The 17,867-nt window shown below is 46.6% G+C and overlaps 1 protein-coding gene across 6 annotated transcripts in view; it reads left to right on the top strand.

Moving 5' to 3' along the window:
* The window catches only part of LOC137422105 (F-box/LRR-repeat protein 17), a 124,634-nt gene that overhangs the window by 65,163 nt on the left and 41,604 nt on the right, over positions 1–17,867 (top strand). For all 6 annotated transcript variants that reach the window (XM_068108858.2, XM_078772901.1, XM_068108859.2 and 3 more), the window contains 4 exons: positions 9,318–9,449; positions 9,674–9,781; positions 9,886–10,016; positions 10,708–10,784. In XM_068108858.2, coding sequence (XP_067964959.2) covers positions 9,318–9,449; positions 9,674–9,781; positions 9,886–10,016; positions 10,708–10,784 — 448 coding nt within the window. The remainder of the gene's footprint in view (positions 1–9,317; positions 9,450–9,673; positions 9,782–9,885; positions 10,017–10,707; positions 10,785–17,867) is intronic.

Below are 17,867 nucleotides of genomic sequence, written 5' to 3'. Positions count from 1 at the left end.
TCCACCGCGGCCCGGGTCCTGAGCTTCCGACAGAACCCGCCGAACGCCGACAAATACGGCGCGCTTTTGACCTACTCCTCGGTGCGTTTGGACTCACGGAGACCGAACGCGCGCGACAACTACTCGACCTCCCGGAGCTGGGTGAGGCCCGTCCATCCGAGCGCATGGACCACATGCTGGCTCTACTCGGCGACCACAGCCCGGATTTTCTCTTCCGCGAGCTGTTCCTCCGGCAGCTACCCGGGCAGGTACGGTTAGCTTTGGCTAACTCGCCCATCACGGACCTCGCGCCCTGGCCAAGGAGGCCGATAAATTTTTCTCGGCCAGGCGATACGTCAGAGCGGCCGCCTGGAACCCTGGGCCGACCGAGGCAACGCCCGCGCCACGACCGGCCGAGTCAGCGCCACTCGCGGCAGTGGCCGCTGCGATGCCCCATCGACCGAACCCGACGCGACCGCCGGAGCCTCCACCAGAGCGGACAATGTGCTATTACCACGCCAGGTTCCGGCAGAAGGCCAGAACGTGCCGCCCACCGTGCACTTTCGGCAGGTCGGGAAAGGACCAGGCCGGCGCTCGCTGCCTGCCATGAGCGTCGGCCATTCAGGCAGCCTTCTGTTTATCACGGAGACAGCGTCCGGGCGGCGTTTTTTGTGCGACACCGGCGCTCAGCTGAGCGTGATACCCGCCTCGGTGCAGGACAAACAGGCAGCGCTTTGCGGCCCCGCCTTGGTCGCTGCAAACGGCTCCTCCATCCGCACCTTCGGTTTGCGCAGCGTCGCATTCTGCTTCGGGGGCCAGCGCTTCAGGTGGGACTTAATCACGGCGAACGTGCCCATGGCCTTGCTGGGGGCAGATTTTCTTTGCGCGCATGGGCTTTTGGTCGACGTCAAACGGCGCCGGCTCATCAACGCGGAGACCTTCAGCTCGCTCGCTTGCTCATTGAGCGGCTCAGCTCCGACCAAGCTAGTCTGCGCGCTCCCGGCCCTGGACGATTTCACCCGCCTACTCGCCGAGTTTCCCGCCCTCACGCAGCCGACGTTTTCGGCCGTCACCGTCAAGCACGGTGTCGAACACCACATCCCGACCACAGGTCCACCGGTCGACGCCAGGGCTCGCCGCCTCGACCCGGCAAAACTCGCCGTGGAGAAGGCGGAATTCGACGCGCTGGAGCGATTGGGCATTGTGCGGCGCTCGAATAGCGCATGGGCCTCGCCCCTGCACATCATGGCCAAACCGGGTGGCGGATGGCGACCATGCGGCGATTACCGCCGCCTCAACGACGCCACCACCCCCGACCGGTACCCGATACCACACATACAGGACTTTTCCGCCCGTTTGGCGGGGCGGGTGATCGTTTCCAAGGTCGACCTCATTCGGGGCTACCACCAGGTACCCGTCCGGCCGGCCGACGTGCCGAAGACGGCGGTAATTACACCTTTTGGCCTCTTCGAGTTCCTTCGCATGCCGTTCGGCCTTAAGAATGCGGCCCAGGCCTTCCAGCGGCTGATGCACAGCGTGCTGCGCGACCTCACCTTCCTTTTCGTCTACTTGGATGACATTCTCGTCGCCAGCACTTCCCGGGCGGAGCATCTCATCCACCTGCGCACGCTTTTTGAGCGCCTCGGCCAGCACGGCCTCATCATCAACCCGGCGAAATGCCAGTTTGGCGTAACGGCCGTCGACTTCCTGGGGCATCGCATCACGAAGCATGGGGCCGTCCCGCTGCCTACCAAGGTGGAGGCAGTCACAAGTTTCCCGTGCCCCCACTCCATCAAGGCCCTACAGGAATTTTTGGGGATGGTAAATTTCTACCACCGGTTTGTGCCTCGCGCTGCCCAACTCATGCGCCCCCTGTACGAAGCCCTCCGGGGCAAGCCGGCCAAGCATGACGTCGCCTGGACCACAGAGATGGACGCGGCGTTCACGGGCGCTAAGCTGGCCCTCGCCAACGCGACCATGCTGGCGCACCCGGCGCTCGACACATCACCACAGATGCCTCCGACTACGCGGTGGGCGCCGTGCATGAACAGTGGGTGAACGGGGCTTGGCAACCGCTGGCCTTCTTCAGCCGGCAGCTTCGCCCTAACGAGCGCAAGTATAGCGCTTTCGACCGCGAGCTCCTCGGCCTTTACCTGGCCGTTCGCCACTTCCGCCATCTTTTAGAGGGCCGCCCGTTCACGGCGTTTGTGGACCACAAACCCCTGGCCTTCGCCATGGCCAAGGTTACGGAGCCGTGGTCGGCCCGCCAGCAGCGCCACCTCTCCGCCATCTCCAAATTTACGACGGACATCCGGCACGTCGCGGGCAAGGACAACGCTGTGGCCGATTGCCTCTCCCGCTCTGGTGCGAACGCCGTCCACCTGGGTGTGGACTTCGCCTGCATGGCGGCCGACCAGACCGCCGACCCCACGGTGCAAGCCCTCCGGACAGCGGACACAGGCCTGCGGTTGGCCGACGTCCCCTTCGAGGACACAGACACGGTTCTCCTGTGTGACGTTTCCCTGGGCCAACCTCGCCCCATCGTGCCCACCGGATGGCAGCGGCACATTTTTGACGCCCTCCACGGCCTTTCCCACCCGGGCCGGAAAGCGTCGCAGAAGCTCATGGCAGCAAAGTTCGTCTGGCACAGGCTCCGTAAGGACGTCCGCGACTGGGCCAACGCCTGTGTTGCCTGCCAACGCGCGAAGGTCCACCGGCACACCCAGGCCCCGTTGGCACCATTCGACGTGCCCGCGCGGCGCTTCGACCACGTCAATGTGGACCTGGTGGGACCCCTTCCCTCCTCGCGGGGCTTCACCCACCTCCTCACGATGGTGGACAGGACCACCAGGTGGCCGGAGGCCATCCCGCTGGCATCAACGACATCCGCCGACATGGCGCAGGCCTTCATTGGCACCTGGATTGCCCGTTTCGGCGCGCCCTCGGACATCTCCTCCGACAGAGGCCCGCAATTCGCCTCCGAGCTTTGGCGCGCGGTCGCCCAGGCCTTGGGGGTCAAGCTACACCGCACCACGGCCTACCACCCCCAAGCCAACGGCTTGTGCGAGCGGTTCCACCGCTCGGTGAAGGCCGCTCCCAGGGCCAGCCTCCAGGACGACGGTTGGGCCGACAGGCTCCCGTGGGTCCTATTGGGCCTCCAAACGGCCCCTAAAGGGGACCTCCAGGCTTCCACCGCCGAGCTGGTCTACGGCCAGCCACTGCGCGTGCCGGCGAATTCATCCCTGACGCCACCGGCCCCTGGTCCGTGGCTCGCCAACGCTCGGTCCTCCAGGAGGCCGCCAGGAGATTTGCCCCCGTGCCCACGTCCCACCATGGCTGCCCCCAACCCCACGTCCCCCCAGCACTTCGCACTGCGGAGTACGTTTTTATCCGGCACGACGCACACCGGGGACCGCTCTGGCCGCCGTACGATTGACCTTTCTGGGTCCTGAAGAGGGACGACAAGTCGTTCATCATCGACATCGGCGGCAAGCTGGACCGCATCTCCGTGGACCGCCTCAAGCCGGCCCATTTGGACCTCAGACCAACCTCCACGGTTGGCCCTTCCTCCACGACGGGGCCGTCCCCCGTCAACCAAGCCCCCCGCTCGACCCGACCATCCACCGCCTCGCCACCTACCACCCCCACACGAATCGCCAGGGGTCGTTTCGGCCGGGTCATCAAGACACCCCTCAAACTGACTCTCCCGGTGCATGTTAATTCTAGGGGGGCGCATGTAGCGGTTACCGGAAGCATGACAAAATTACCTTGCACCGGCCGATGACGCGACAGGCGAGCGGTCACTTGTCCGGACTCGCCCGGGCGTGTCCAGACTTGCCTTTCCCGGGTGAACACTTGGCTTACCTATTTGCATACCACGCCCCGCCTGAGAGGCCTGGCTTTTGTGTGTTGAGCTTTACTTATAAATTGCCGCCCGTTCGATGGGCTGATTCAGTGCTTTTGAGTTCTTTCGAGTGAGCTGAAAATAAATAGCTCAGTGAAACTTCATTCCTGGCGTCTTTCATTTTGTCCGGTTTTATCGTGCGAGCATAGCTCCCACAAGGGTATTAATTTTATTTTAAGAAGAAGAAGATGTTTTCATCGCATGTAAACATAGCGACATAACGACATAACGATATACGTTTGCTCTTTTATAATATGATGAATATTGTTTTGTAATAACATTAACAATATGTGATTGTCATTAATTTTGTTATTAAAAGCGCCTTTGGAAAACGCCATGATAAATCTTATTCTTTGGACAAATGCCACGATAAAGCTAATTTAATATGGCTATACACCTCAACACGCAACGCGTTGACGGCAATGGCAACGGCAATGGTGGGGAAAACCCGCTTGGGCGAGAAAACCCCTTTGGGGAGGGGGGCAAATGAATGCGCTACAACCTTCATTATGTAACCTTTTGTCATCCTGTCAAGTTTGGTTGAGATTGGATAAGTAACGACAGAATGTATTGGCGTCAAAAATTCATCAGACACAAATGGCATATTTTAGTATGATAGGACATTGCATGTCATTTAGAGTTTAGGACATTGCATGCCATTTAGAGTCGAGGACATTGCATGTCATTTAGAGTATAGAACATTGCATGTCATTTAGAGTGCAGGACTTTGCATGTCATTTAGAGTGCAGGACTTTGCATGTCATTTAGAGTGCAGGACTTTGCATGTCATTTAGAGTGCAGGACATTGCATGTCATTTAGAGTGCAGGACATTGCATGTCATTTAGAGTGCAGGACATTGCATGTCATTTAGAGTGCAGGACATTGCATGTCATTTAGAGTGCAGGACATTGCATGTCATTTAGAGTGCAGGACATTGCATGTCATTTAGAGTGCAGGACATTGCATGTCATTTAGAGTGCAGGACATTGCATGCCATTTAGAGTGCAGGACATTGCATGTCATTTAGAGTGCAGGACATTGCTTGTCATTTAGGGTGCAGGACATTGCATGTCATTTAGAGTGCAGGACATGGCATGTCATTTAGAGTGTAGGACATTGCATGTCATTTAGAGTGTAGGACATTGCATGTCATTTAGAGTGTAGGACATTGCATGCCATTTAGAGTGTAGGACATTGCATGTCAATTAGAGTGTCGGACATTGCATGTCATTTAGAGTGTAGGACATTGCATGTCATTTAGAGTGTAGGACATTGCATGTCATTTAGAGTGTAGGACATTGCATGTCATTTAGAGTGTAGGACATTGCATGTCATTTAGAGTGTAGGACATTGCATGTCATTTAGAGTGTAGGACATTGCATGTCATTTGGAGTGTAGGACATGGCATGTCATTTAGAGTGTAGGACATGGCATGTCATTTAGAGTGTAGGACATGGCATGTCATTTAGAGTGTAGGACATGGCATGTCATTTAGAGTGGAGGACATGGCATGTCATTTAGAGTGGAGGACATGGCATGTCATTTAGAGTGTAGGACATGGCATGTCATTTAGAGTGTAGGACATGGCATGTCATTTCGAGTGTAGGACATGGCATGTCATTTCGAGTGTAGGAGATGGCATGTCATTGAGAGTGTAGGACATTGCATGTCATTTAGAGTGTAGGACATTGCATGCCATTTAGAGTGTCGGACATTGCATGCCATTTAGAGTGTAGGACATTGCATGTCATTTAGAGTGTAGGACATTGCATGTCATTGAGAGTGCAGGACATTGCATGTCATTGAGAGTGCAGGACATTGCATGTCATTTAGAGTGTAGGACATTGCATGTCATTTGGAGTGGAGGACATTGCATGCCATTTAGAGTGCAGGACATTGCATGTCATTTCGAGTGCAGGACATTGCATGTCATTTGGAGTGCAGGACATTGCATGTCATTTAGAGTGTAGGAAATTGCATGTCATTTCGAGTGTAGGACATTGCATGCCATTTAGAGTGCAGGACATGGCATGTCATTTAGAGTGCAGGACATTGCATGTCATTTGGAGTGCAGGACATTGCATGTCATTTGGAGTGCAGGACATTGCATGTCATTTAGAGTGCAGGAAATTGCATGTCATTTCGAGTGTAGGACATTGCTTGTCGTTTAGAGTGCAGGACATGGCATTACATTTAGAGTGTAGGACATTGCATGTCATTTCGAGTGTAGGACATTGCATGTCATTTCGAGTGTAGGACATTGCATGTCATTTCGAGTGTAGGACATTGCATGTCAATTAGAGTGTGGGACATTGCATGTCATTTAGAGTGTGGGACATTGCATGTCATTTAGAGTGTGGGACATTGCATGTCATTTAGAGTGTGGGACATTGCATGTCATTTTGAGTGTGGGACATTGCATGTCATTTAGAGTGTAGGACATTGCATGTCATTTAGAGTGTAGGACATTGCATGTCATTTAGAGTGTAGGACATTGCATGTCATTTAGAGTGTAGGACATTGCATGTCATTTAGAGTGTAGGACATTGCATGTCATTTAGAGTGTAGGACATGGCATGTCATTTTGAGTATAGGACATTGCATGTCATTTAGATTGTAGGACGTTGCATGTCATTTAGAGTGTAGGACGTTGCATGTCATTTAGATTATAGGACGTTGCATGCCATTTAGTGTATAGGACATTGCATGTCATTTTGATTTTAGGACATTGCATGTCATTTTGATTGTAGGACATTGCATGGCATTTTGAGTGTAGGACATTGCATGTCATTTGGAGTATAGGACATTGCATGTCATTTAGATTATAGGACATTGCATGTCATTTAGAGTATAGGACATTGTATGTCATTTAGATTATAGGACATTGCATGTCATTTAGATTATAGGACATTGCATGTCATTTTGAGTGTAGGACATTGCATGTCATTTGAAGTATAGGACATGGCATGTCATTTCGAGTGTAGGAGATGGCATGTCATTGAGAGTGCAGGACATTGCATGTCATTTAGAGTGTAGGACATTGCATGTCATTTAGAGTGTAGGACATGGCATGTCATTTAGAGTGTAGGACATTGCATGTCATTTAGAGTGTAGGACATTGCATGTCATTTAGAGTGTAGGACATTGCATGTCATTTAGAGTGTAGGACATTGCATGTCATTGAGAGTGTAGGACATTGCATGTCATTTCGAGTGCAGGACATTGCATGTCATTTCGAGTGCAGGACATTGCATGTCATTTCGAGTGCAGCACATTGCATGTCATTTAGAGTGTAGGACATTGCATGTCATTTGGAGTGGAAGACATTGCATGCCATTTAGAGTGCAGGACATTGCATGTCATTTCGAGTGCAGGACATTGCATGTCATTTGGAGTGCAGGACATTGCATGTCATTTAGAGTGTAGGAAATTGCATGTCATTTAGAGTGTAGGAAATTGCATGTCATTTCGAGTGTAGGACATTGCATGTCATTTAGAGTGCAGGACATGGCATGTCATTTAGAGTGTAGGACATTGCATGCCATTTGGAGTGCAGGACATGGCATGTCATTTAGAGTGCAGGACATGGCATGTCATTTAGAGTGCAGGACATTGCATGTCATTTGGAGTGCAGGACATTGCATGTCATTTGGAGTGCAGGACATTGCATGTCATTTAGAGTGTAGGACATTGCATGTCATTTCGAGTGTAGGACATTGCATGTCATTTAGAGTGTAGGACATTGCATGTCATTTTGAGTGTAGGACATTGCATGTCATTTAGAGTGTGGGACATTGCATGTCATTTAGGGTGTGGGACATTGCATGTCATTTAGAGTGTGGGACATTGCATGTCATTTAGAGTGTGGGACATTGCATGTCATTTAGAGTGTGGGACATTGCATGTCATTTAGAGTGTGGGACATTGCATGTCATTTAGAGTGTGGGACATTGCATGTCATTTAGAGTGTGGGACATTGCATGTCATTTAGAGTGTGGGACATTGCATGTCATTTAGAGTGTGGGACATTGCATGTCATTTAGAGTGTGGGACATTGCATGTCATTTAGAGTGTGGGACATTGCATGTCATTTAGAGTGTGGGACATTGCATGTCATTTAGAGTGTGGGACATTGCATGTCATTTAGAGTGTGGGACATTGCATGTCATTTCGAGTGTAGGACATTGCATGTCATTTCGAGTGTAGGACATTGCATGTCATTTAGAGTGTAGGACATTGCATGTCATTTAGAGTGTAGGACATTGCATGTCATTTAGAGTGTAGGACATTGCATGTCATTTAGAGTGTAGGACATTGCATGTCATTTAGAGTGTAGGACATGGCATGTCATTTTGAGTATAGGTCATTGCATGTCATTTAGAGTGTAGGACATGGCATGTCATTTAGAGTGTAGGACATTGCATGTCATTTAGAGTGTAGGACATTGCATGTCATTTAGAGTGTGGGACATTGCATGTCATTTCGAGTGTAGGACATTGCATGTCATTTCGAGTGTAGGACATTGCATGTCATTTAGAGTGTAGGACATTGCATGTCATTTAGAGTGTAGGACATTGCATGTCATTTAGAGTGTAGGACATTGCATGTCATTTAGAGTGTAGGACATTGCATGTCATTTAGAGTGTAGGACATGGCATGTCATTTTGAGTATAGGTCATTGCATGTCATTTAGAGTGTAGGACATGGCATGTCATTTAGAGTGTAGGACATTGCATGTCATTTAGAGTGTAGGACATTGCATGTCATTTAGAGTGTAGGACATGGCATGTCATTTAGAGTGGAGGACATTGCATGTCATTTGAAGTATAGGACATGGCATGTCATTTCGAGTGTAGGACATTGCATGCCATTTAGATTATAGGACATTGCATGTCATTTTGAGTGTAGGACATTGCATGTCATTTGGAGTATAGGACATTGCATGTCATTTAGAGTGTAGGACATTCCATGGCATTTCGATTATAGGACATTGCATGTCATTTAGAGTGTAGGACATTCCATGGCATTTCGATTATAGGACATTGCATGTCATTTTGAGTGTAGGACATTGCATGTCATTTGGAGTACAGGACATTGTATGTCATTTAGATTATAGGACATTGCATGTCATTTAGATTATAGGACATTGCATGTCATTTAGATTATAGGACATTGCATGTCATTTTGAGTATAGGACATTGCATGTCATTTTGAGTTTAGGACATTGCATGTCATTTTGAGTATAGGACATTGCATGTCATTTTGAGTATAGGACATTGCTGTCTTGCCCTTTAAAACAAGTGTGTAAGGCTCCATAATGTGCAATGTTTGTCTGTCTCTTTCTCATGATGGACATTGGCATTACAAAGTCCCAGTTAATGGTGAGTTGGTGTTTTTCAGGTTGATTGAAAGTAAACTGTTTTTGTTACACAGATAGCTCGAGGCTGCCCTATGCTCAAGGATGTACACCTGGGGCAATGCTACCGTATGTCAGATTCTGGATTGGTACCCTTGGCTCGTGCCTGCACTCATCTGGAGCGGATATATCTGCAAGAAAATGAGCAGGTTATTCATTTTTCATCATACATACTCACTCTTATTTGTTGAGAGAGCGGTGGTAGGTAAAATAATGCAGATGGAGGGAGGACAGAGCGAGAGGAATAAAGGAATAAAAATGAAAAGATCAGAGCTTCTTTTGGGGGGATATGAGGGGGTAGGGGGATGGTAGTCGTGGTATTTATGAGACCTTTGTATTTAACTGTTCATCCTTGTTTTTATTTTGTTCTCAGGTTACAGATGTGTCAGTGGAGGCTTTGGCTGTGAGCTGCCCTTATCTACGTTCCGTGGGACTTATGGGCTGTTCAGTAACATCACGAGGTATTAGCCGTCTTGCTAAGGTGAGTTGACGGAGTTGAGTGAATTGAGCTATTTTGAATGGTTCTGTTTTATCTCATGCATTTATATTGATGTGTGGTCTTTATATTTGCGTTTTTAATTTTAGCTTGAACACTTGGAGAACCTGGATCTGCGGCATGTAGCAGAAGTTGGCGGGGATGCTGTTGTGAACATTGTAAAGAAGTGCTGTGGTCTTGTAACGCTCAACCTTTGCCTTAATCGAGCAATTGATGACAAGTAAGGATAGCCATTTTGCTCTGGTACCCATTGAGCCTTTGTTATACGTCTGCGTATGGTTCTACATATCCGAGGACATGCAACATGTGTCGCCGTTTATGACGTGCTTCAGGTACGCAAGCCTGCGGACCCTCTCCATGACGGTGTTTTCATTTGACCACAATATCACATGCTTTGTTTTTGAGGTACAATGGTGACCTGTTGATGACGATGTTGGGAGGGACTGCATCCTAGAGATTGTGGGTTCAAATCCAGCTGAAGGCAGCAGTATTATGGATTTAAACTGTAAGCTTCAACAAGTTGATCTTGACTCAGGAGAACTGCCATGTCACTATTGGGTTTTTGGTGAAAACCAGGCCAGCTCAATAATGAACATCCTGGGTGTGGGTAATCTGTCTGCTCTAGCTGCTCTTGTCTACTTGTATTGATGGCCCACTAATTGTGGTTGGCCTATACCCTTCCTTTGTTGCAGGAGGTCCAGGAGATCCTGAATAACTATGGGGCCTACCTTTCTCCTATATGTTACACTTAATAATATACATGCCTGGCTTTTCTCCGAGTAGGTCTTTGATGCTGCCTGTTCAAGTAGATGTACCTCTTCAATTTGGAATATGTTGGAGTAATGATGAATTTAATGTGAGTGCGATGTGTCTTGTCCATCAGTTGTTGAACTGTACCCTCTGTTCCACAGGTGTGTTGAGGTGGTGGCCAAAGAAGGCAGGAACCTTCAGGAACTTTACTTGGTGTCGTGTTCCATCACAGACAGAGGTATAACCACACATTTGCACGACTTTCCAAACCAGACCAAAGTATTTCTCCTTGTACAGATATAAGCTCATGGAATGAACTAAGAACCATGAAAGTTGAACAGGATTCACTGAATTGGGAAGCCGACTATTTGGAGGTCAAAGGTGAACTCAAGGTCAAACGTCTAAAATCGTCATATTTCAGCTAAAAAATCACCAATTTTCCTCCTATCAATTTGATAATTAAACAGCAATTGCATAATGCATCACTGAATTGGGAAACCAACTCCTTGAGCTTAAGAGGTCAAAGGTCAGCTGTAGGTGAATCTTCTAAAATCATCAATTTTCATCTGTGAAAATTTGTGAAATGAAAATTTTCATCTGTGATATTTAAATTATTTACGGTACCAAAAATAATCAATTTTCATCCAATTGACCTGATCTTTGATTTAAATCGTCAACTTTAATGTTAATGGAATGTACAAAAGTATCCATGGCAAAAAAAAAAAAAAATTCTACATAAAGTGGCTCACAAAGCTTCTAAAGGAAGCTGAACATACTTGGAAAAGTACCAGCGAGAAAGGGGTATGCCTCTGCACAACGAAGGAGTTGGAGAACTTTCTGAACTCGCCCCAAAAGTTCATATTATCTTGCATCTCCCCGTATTGGAAACTCCTTAAGACGCATATATCGCCGATATCGGTGCAAGGCCAGAAGGTTTGTAGACACACGTTCTGTCCGAACCTTCAACCATCGCTACCAGTGAGTGGACTTTGAACCTTGCGGGATTACCTCGTGTCAATATGGCAGGCTTGGTAATTTCTTTAATGTATGTCCACAATCGGAAAGATGACATGATCATTCAGGTGGACTTTCCGGAGGGTGACACTGTATCTGCTTTGGTTACGTCTTAACACACTGTGGGAAGGTTGTATCTGGGGCTTGTCAATGCAAAGGGTAAGTTTAAAATGATAGTTACACAACCATTAATCATGTTTGGGACAAGTAGGGGTGGGAACTGTAAGGGCCGTTATAATCTTCTACAATATAAGAGCCGTTGGTCTGTCTGTCTGTGTGTCGCCATTTTTGTAGATACGAGTTTGAAAAGAATCGTTTTTGTAAAGTTTTTGAAGATAAAAAAAATAAAAGTAAATCCAAGTTTTGAAAAAATAAATAAATAAATAACCAAACTTCTGAAAAAAAAAAGTTTTTTTTTTTTTGATTAAAAAAAAATCTCTATAGTGTCGAAGCCTTTTTGATTAATGACAGTTATAATTATAGACAAGTACACATTCACATAAATAAATACAAAACTTTGCAAACATTTGAACACAAATAAATCAAACGATTGCGGAAGTATACGAAGTTGTTAGTAAGGCTTCTTCTTCTTCCTGGACGTCATCATACTTAACTCAAACGTGATGAACGGTACATTCAGCAGCATATGATCCACCACGCGGTAACCCAGGTTGCCCCGTGATTTTAAATAATTTTACATAATTAATTAATCTATTTTATGGGGAGTGTAACCCGGGTTCGTGTGATAGGAAAATCCTGTGTGACGCAAATAATTTTCCTATCACATGAACCCGGGTTACACTCCCCCTAAAATAGATTAATTAATTATGTAAAATGATTAAGAATCACGGGGCAACCCAGTTACCGCGTGGTGGATCATATATTCAACGAAAAGGTAAAATGATGATTTGACATTTGTGATGGATTCTGATTTGGATGTAATTGCTTCTCCATTATATTTGCCCTCATTTCAAATATGTTAATGTTTCATTTTTGCTTGAGCAATGCCGGGTACTCCAGCTATAAACACTTGCATACCTTACTCGGTGTACAAATACAAATAAAACTTTGTCTTGGGGGGGGGGGGGGGGGGGGGGGTGGGGGGTGGGGGGGGAGTAATATAGGCTATGTGGTCGCGCCCTCATGCGGGGGACTGGGAGAGGGGCGTAAATTATCGATGTAAATGTGTACCGTGTAGCGCCACTTGGTGATGGTGGCAGAGGTTAGATTGATTACAATTTCCTTTTTTACCTGGGCAACACTGAGGTTAAAGCACTCTTTGCACGGGTAAATATTTTCACCTTCTCATTACCCCTCCCCCAAAACGGAGGGGCCTGTCAAAGCCATCCTCCCCCCCCCCCCATAAAAGATGTATATGTAGTATATCTTACCCCTCCCTCTCCCCTCACCTCACCTCTCGCACCCCTCCCCCTTCCACTCCCTTCCTCCCCCCCTCCCTCTCCTGCCTCCTCCCCCCCCACCCCCCACCCCCCACCCCCCCATACTCCTGCTAGTAATACAGTCACGTGAAAAAGTAAGTACACCCCATGTAAAGTTTTGACTTTTTCAACATATTTCAACATACAGCTATTTGATCTTCATTTCAACAATATTGAAAGATAAAGGTGATATAATACAACAAATATCATGAAACATTTATATTTTGTAGTCCATTGTATAATTTAAATAAACATAATGCAAATTTCGCATGTGGAAAAAGTGAGTAAACCCTTGGCTCTAATAGGTGGTATTGCCCCCTTTAGCAGAAACAACCTCAAGTAGGCATTTCTTATAACTGTCTACCAGTCTCTGACATCGACTGGGAGAAATTTTTGCCCACTCCTCCATGCAGAAATCTTTCAGCTGTGTGATGTTTGAGGGGTTTCTTGCATGCACAGCTCGTTTCACATCCCCCCACAACATCTCGATGGGATTTAGATCCGGGCTTTGACTTGGCCATTCCAGAACCCTCCATTTCTTTCTTTTCAGCCATTCCTTGGTGGGTTTACTGGTATGTTTAGGGTCATTGTCATGTTGCAAGGTCCACCTTCGGTTGAGCTTCAACTTTCCGACAGATGACCTCATATTATCCTCAAGCACCCTCTGGTCCAATGAAGAATTCATAGTGGATTATATGATGGTGAGCTGCCCAGGCCCTGATGCAGCAAAGCTGCCCCAAACCATAATATTTCCACCACCGTGCTTTACAGTTGGTATCAGGTTCTTGTGGTCAAATGCTGTCTTTAATTTTCGCCAAACATGTCTTCTGGTACTGTGGCCAAATAGTTCTACCTTTGACTCATCTGTCCAGAGCACATTGTTCCAGAAGTGCTGGTCTTTGCCTAGGTGTTCATTGGCAAACTTTATTCTTGCCCTGATGTTCTTTCTGGACAGCAAAGGTTTCCTTCTGGCACACCTCCCATGAAGATCAAATTTGTGCAGCCTCTTTCTAATGGTAGACTCGTGCACTTTGACATCATCAGTGGCAAGAGCTACCTGAAGGACCCGTGATGACATTCTGGGGTTCTTAGAGACTTCTTTCAGCATCTTGCGGTCTGCTCTCGGGCTGAACTTGCTGGGGTGGCCTGGCCTGAACAAGTTGGCAGTTGTTTGGAATCTTCTCCACTTGTAGATGATCTTCCGGACAGTCGAATGATTGATTTCAAATTGTTTGTAGATCTATTTAAATCCCTTCCCAGATTCGTAGGCATCTATAGCCTTCTTTCTGAAGGCCTCAGAGAGCTCTTTTAATTCACAGGGGATTTTAATTTTAATTTAATCTAGGCATGGTGACGCCGCACACTTCAACAACAAAGAGCAAACCAAACTAAATGTCTGAAGTTTAAATAAGACAGGTTCCTCCAAGATCCTCTCTAACGATGGTCTCATCATTTGCACCTGAGCTGGTGCACCTGATTCTAATTTTAGGTATTTGAAGTAGTGATAAATGTAGGGGTGTACTTACTTTTTCCACATGCGAAATTTGCATTTATATTTATTTAAATTATACAATGGACTACAAAATGTAAATATTTCATGATATTTTAAATATTATATCACCTTTATCTATCAATATTGTTGAAATGAAGATAAAATAGCTGTATATTGAAATATGTAAAAAAAGTCAAAACTTTACATGGGGTGTACTTACTTTTTCACGTGACTGTATATTGTTATGAATTTTTGGGAGGGGCATTTATAAATTTAGGTAGATCTGCATAGGTAGGTGCTCGACTGTCGTGATGGGGAATCTTGATGTAATAAGTTCTGTAGCCTGGTTTGTTGGAGTAAGCTGCGTATCTGTGTCCCCGCCATGAGGGAATGGGGCATGTTAAGTAGTTCTGGGGTTTATGCTAATTCCCCAGTGTGTCGTCCCCTCTGTGATCATCCCGGTGTCCCATATGGCAACGCACTCTTATACAGTAGATAGATCCATTAGTGCACACACTAATTAAATCCCCCTCCGCCACAAGACGATAAAACTGAGCGAAAGAGCAGATAGGCTATGAGCCAAGGGGGTTGGTTGGTACCATTCAGATGGAGTAAGGCTCATTGTGATTTTTAGCAAGATATATGTCCCTAGATATGAAAAAAAAGTGATAGCAGTGTATAACTCTCGGCCATCTCTGTGTTATCACCCGAAATATTATTATACGCCTGCTTCGCTTCGCCAAAAAATGTGATATTTGCTAAAATTGGAATAAATATATGTTTTTAAGGACCACAGAGTGCCAATAATTTGCATACTGGATGCCAACTGATATAGTAATAGAAAATAGAACATTTGTGGGGGTTATTTATCAAAATATTGATATAATGACAAAAAATATGTTAAATTTAGTGAAAAAGTGGTCGAAATCGCTTCGAGTTCAGAATTCACATTGTACATTTTTGTCAATATTTCAAAAATGAAAACTCCCAGAGTAACATTTGACCCCTCAAAATCTTCGCAAGGAACCACTGCATTGGAATATATCATTACTTTGTAATATGGTGGTTGTTTGGGGCACATATTTTGGCAAAGTTCAAAATATGTTCAACCATACCCCCTAATTTTGATATTTTGGAACGAAACATAGCTTTTGAACATTTTAGGTTTATTCGTCTACTACTTTTGGTATCTCAGTGTAATTTTTGGTATTAGCTAGTATCCTAAAGTAGGTTTGTAACATCAGCTACATTATATTTCACAATGCATGCAAACTTGCTCCACACTCTAGGTTGTTAGGGTTAACTGTAGCAGGAAGCATGATAATGTGCTTCAGCAGCAACTATGTCCCTACTCGTTATGGCTAAAATCTTGGTGTCACACCTGCGGATTGCACAAGCTCGAAGCTTCTGGTCCGATCTCAACTCCACAGATTGGACTAGTTTTTCCCGAGTTGACGTTCCCTTGTATCTCTTGACATTTTCGCAGAAAATGCATGTGTAGTCATAGATGCGTGATTCTGATGAGGATCGTCTTGCCGGTCGCTTAGCATTGGAACACCCAGCAACAGCTTCCTCTGTTGAGCTTGAATCTGTTTTACGTTTAAGGGCTTCCAGATCTCTCTTCATCGTGAAAATGCTTCTTCATTTCCTATGGTAGAAGATCACTGGAATCTCCTTGTCTGTCACCGATTTAGCGATGTCAAGTATAGGGGAGTGATCTCTTACTTGAGCAGCATTTATTAGGGTTTTCCATGATTCAAAACTTTGTGGACTGGTAAGTTGTTCATTTGGATCAATACTCAGTGATTCCTTGTGAATGATACAATGTCTTCCAGTTGGCACTTCGGCCTCATCTCTGGTTTGTTCTTCCATTGCGATTGTACTAGCAATACTGGGCAAGCACTAACACCACCACCACCACATTACCTGGAATGACAAAAGGAAATAACAATTTAGTTGGGTAATACAGATGCAAATACAGTAATGTTTAACCCTTTAGCACCTACAATATCAAAATTAGGGGGTATGCATATTTTGAACTTTACCAAAATATGTGCCCCAAACAACCACCATATTACAAAGTAATGATATATTCCAATGCAGTGGTTCCTTGCGAAGATTTTGAGGGGTCAAATGTTACTCTGGGAGTTTTCATTTTTGAAATATTGACAAAAATGTACAATGTGAATTCTGAACTCGAAGCGATTTCGACCACTTTTTCACTAAATTTAACAGATTTTTTGTCATTATATCAAAATGTTGATAAATAACCCCCACAAATGTTCTATATTTCTATTACTATATTAGTTGGCATCCAGTATGCAAAGTATTGGCACTCTGTGGTCCTTAAAAACATTTATTCCAATTTTAGCAAATATCACATTTTTTGGCGAAGCGAAGCGGGCGTATAATAATATTTCGGGTGATAACACAGAGATGGCCGAGAGTTATACACGGCTATCACTTTTTTTTCATATCTAGGGACATATATCTTGCTAAAAATCACAATGAGCCTTACTCCATCTGTATGGTACCGACCGGCCAATTTGGGGGGTCTGGCTCATAGCCTAAGACAGCAAGCGACCACGCACTTGGGCTGACGACACCGGCAGGGCAGCAAACATCGAACAGGCAGGCTGAGAGACATGCCCAGGATGGCTCGTGACTGGCCGGAGGGACGGGCGAGCAACAAGCAGCAGGGGCGGATCCAGGGGGGTGGGCGGGGGGTGCAGGGGGTGTGCACACCCCCCCCCCCTTCGATCCAGGATGAGGGTGCAGGCGGTGCGAATCTGCTGAACTGTTGGACCAGGGAAGAACACAAGGAACTGCAGAAACTTCCAAGAATGCACGAAATGCCGTTTTTGACGATCGATTTTTTTTAAATTTCCTGGGGGAGGACCCCCAGACCCACCCTTTATCCCCCCCCCCAGCACTATAGTTTAATGCACCCCCACCCCCCCCCATCTTGAAATTCCTGCATCCGCCCCTTGAGCAGGTCACTGATTGGAGAGTGGGGAAGATGAAGGACGTGCCACACTGATTGGCCACCGACAATGACGTGCCACACGATTATGTAACACCAAAGGCGCAAGACGCTCGATGAATCACTGCGGAAGTGCGCGAAACATTACGAGCAAGTGATGCGCTCTTTGGGGAAAAACACCAGGACGTGAGGAAGGCGTGAAAGGCTACAAGGAAACGATGCACTGGTTGGAGGGGAAGAGAGCTGACGTCAGAGGACGAGGGACAAAATGACGGGTGATCCGAAATTTTCCCTCTCCTCGTTTTGGCTTCCTTCCTGCCTGGACCTCACTTCTGCCCTTGCTTCTCATTCCCGTTTGGACCTTGGTGATTGAGCGCCGACGATCATCCTCCC

This window comes from Myxine glutinosa, chromosome 2 (genome assembly GCF_964187855.1).
Source record: "Myxine glutinosa chromosome 2, kmMyxGlut1.1, whole genome shotgun sequence".
Classification (NCBI taxonomy): domain Eukaryota; kingdom Metazoa; phylum Chordata; class Myxini; order Myxiniformes; family Myxinidae; genus Myxine; species Myxine glutinosa.
This window is presented reverse-complemented; position numbering and strand designations above follow the sequence as displayed.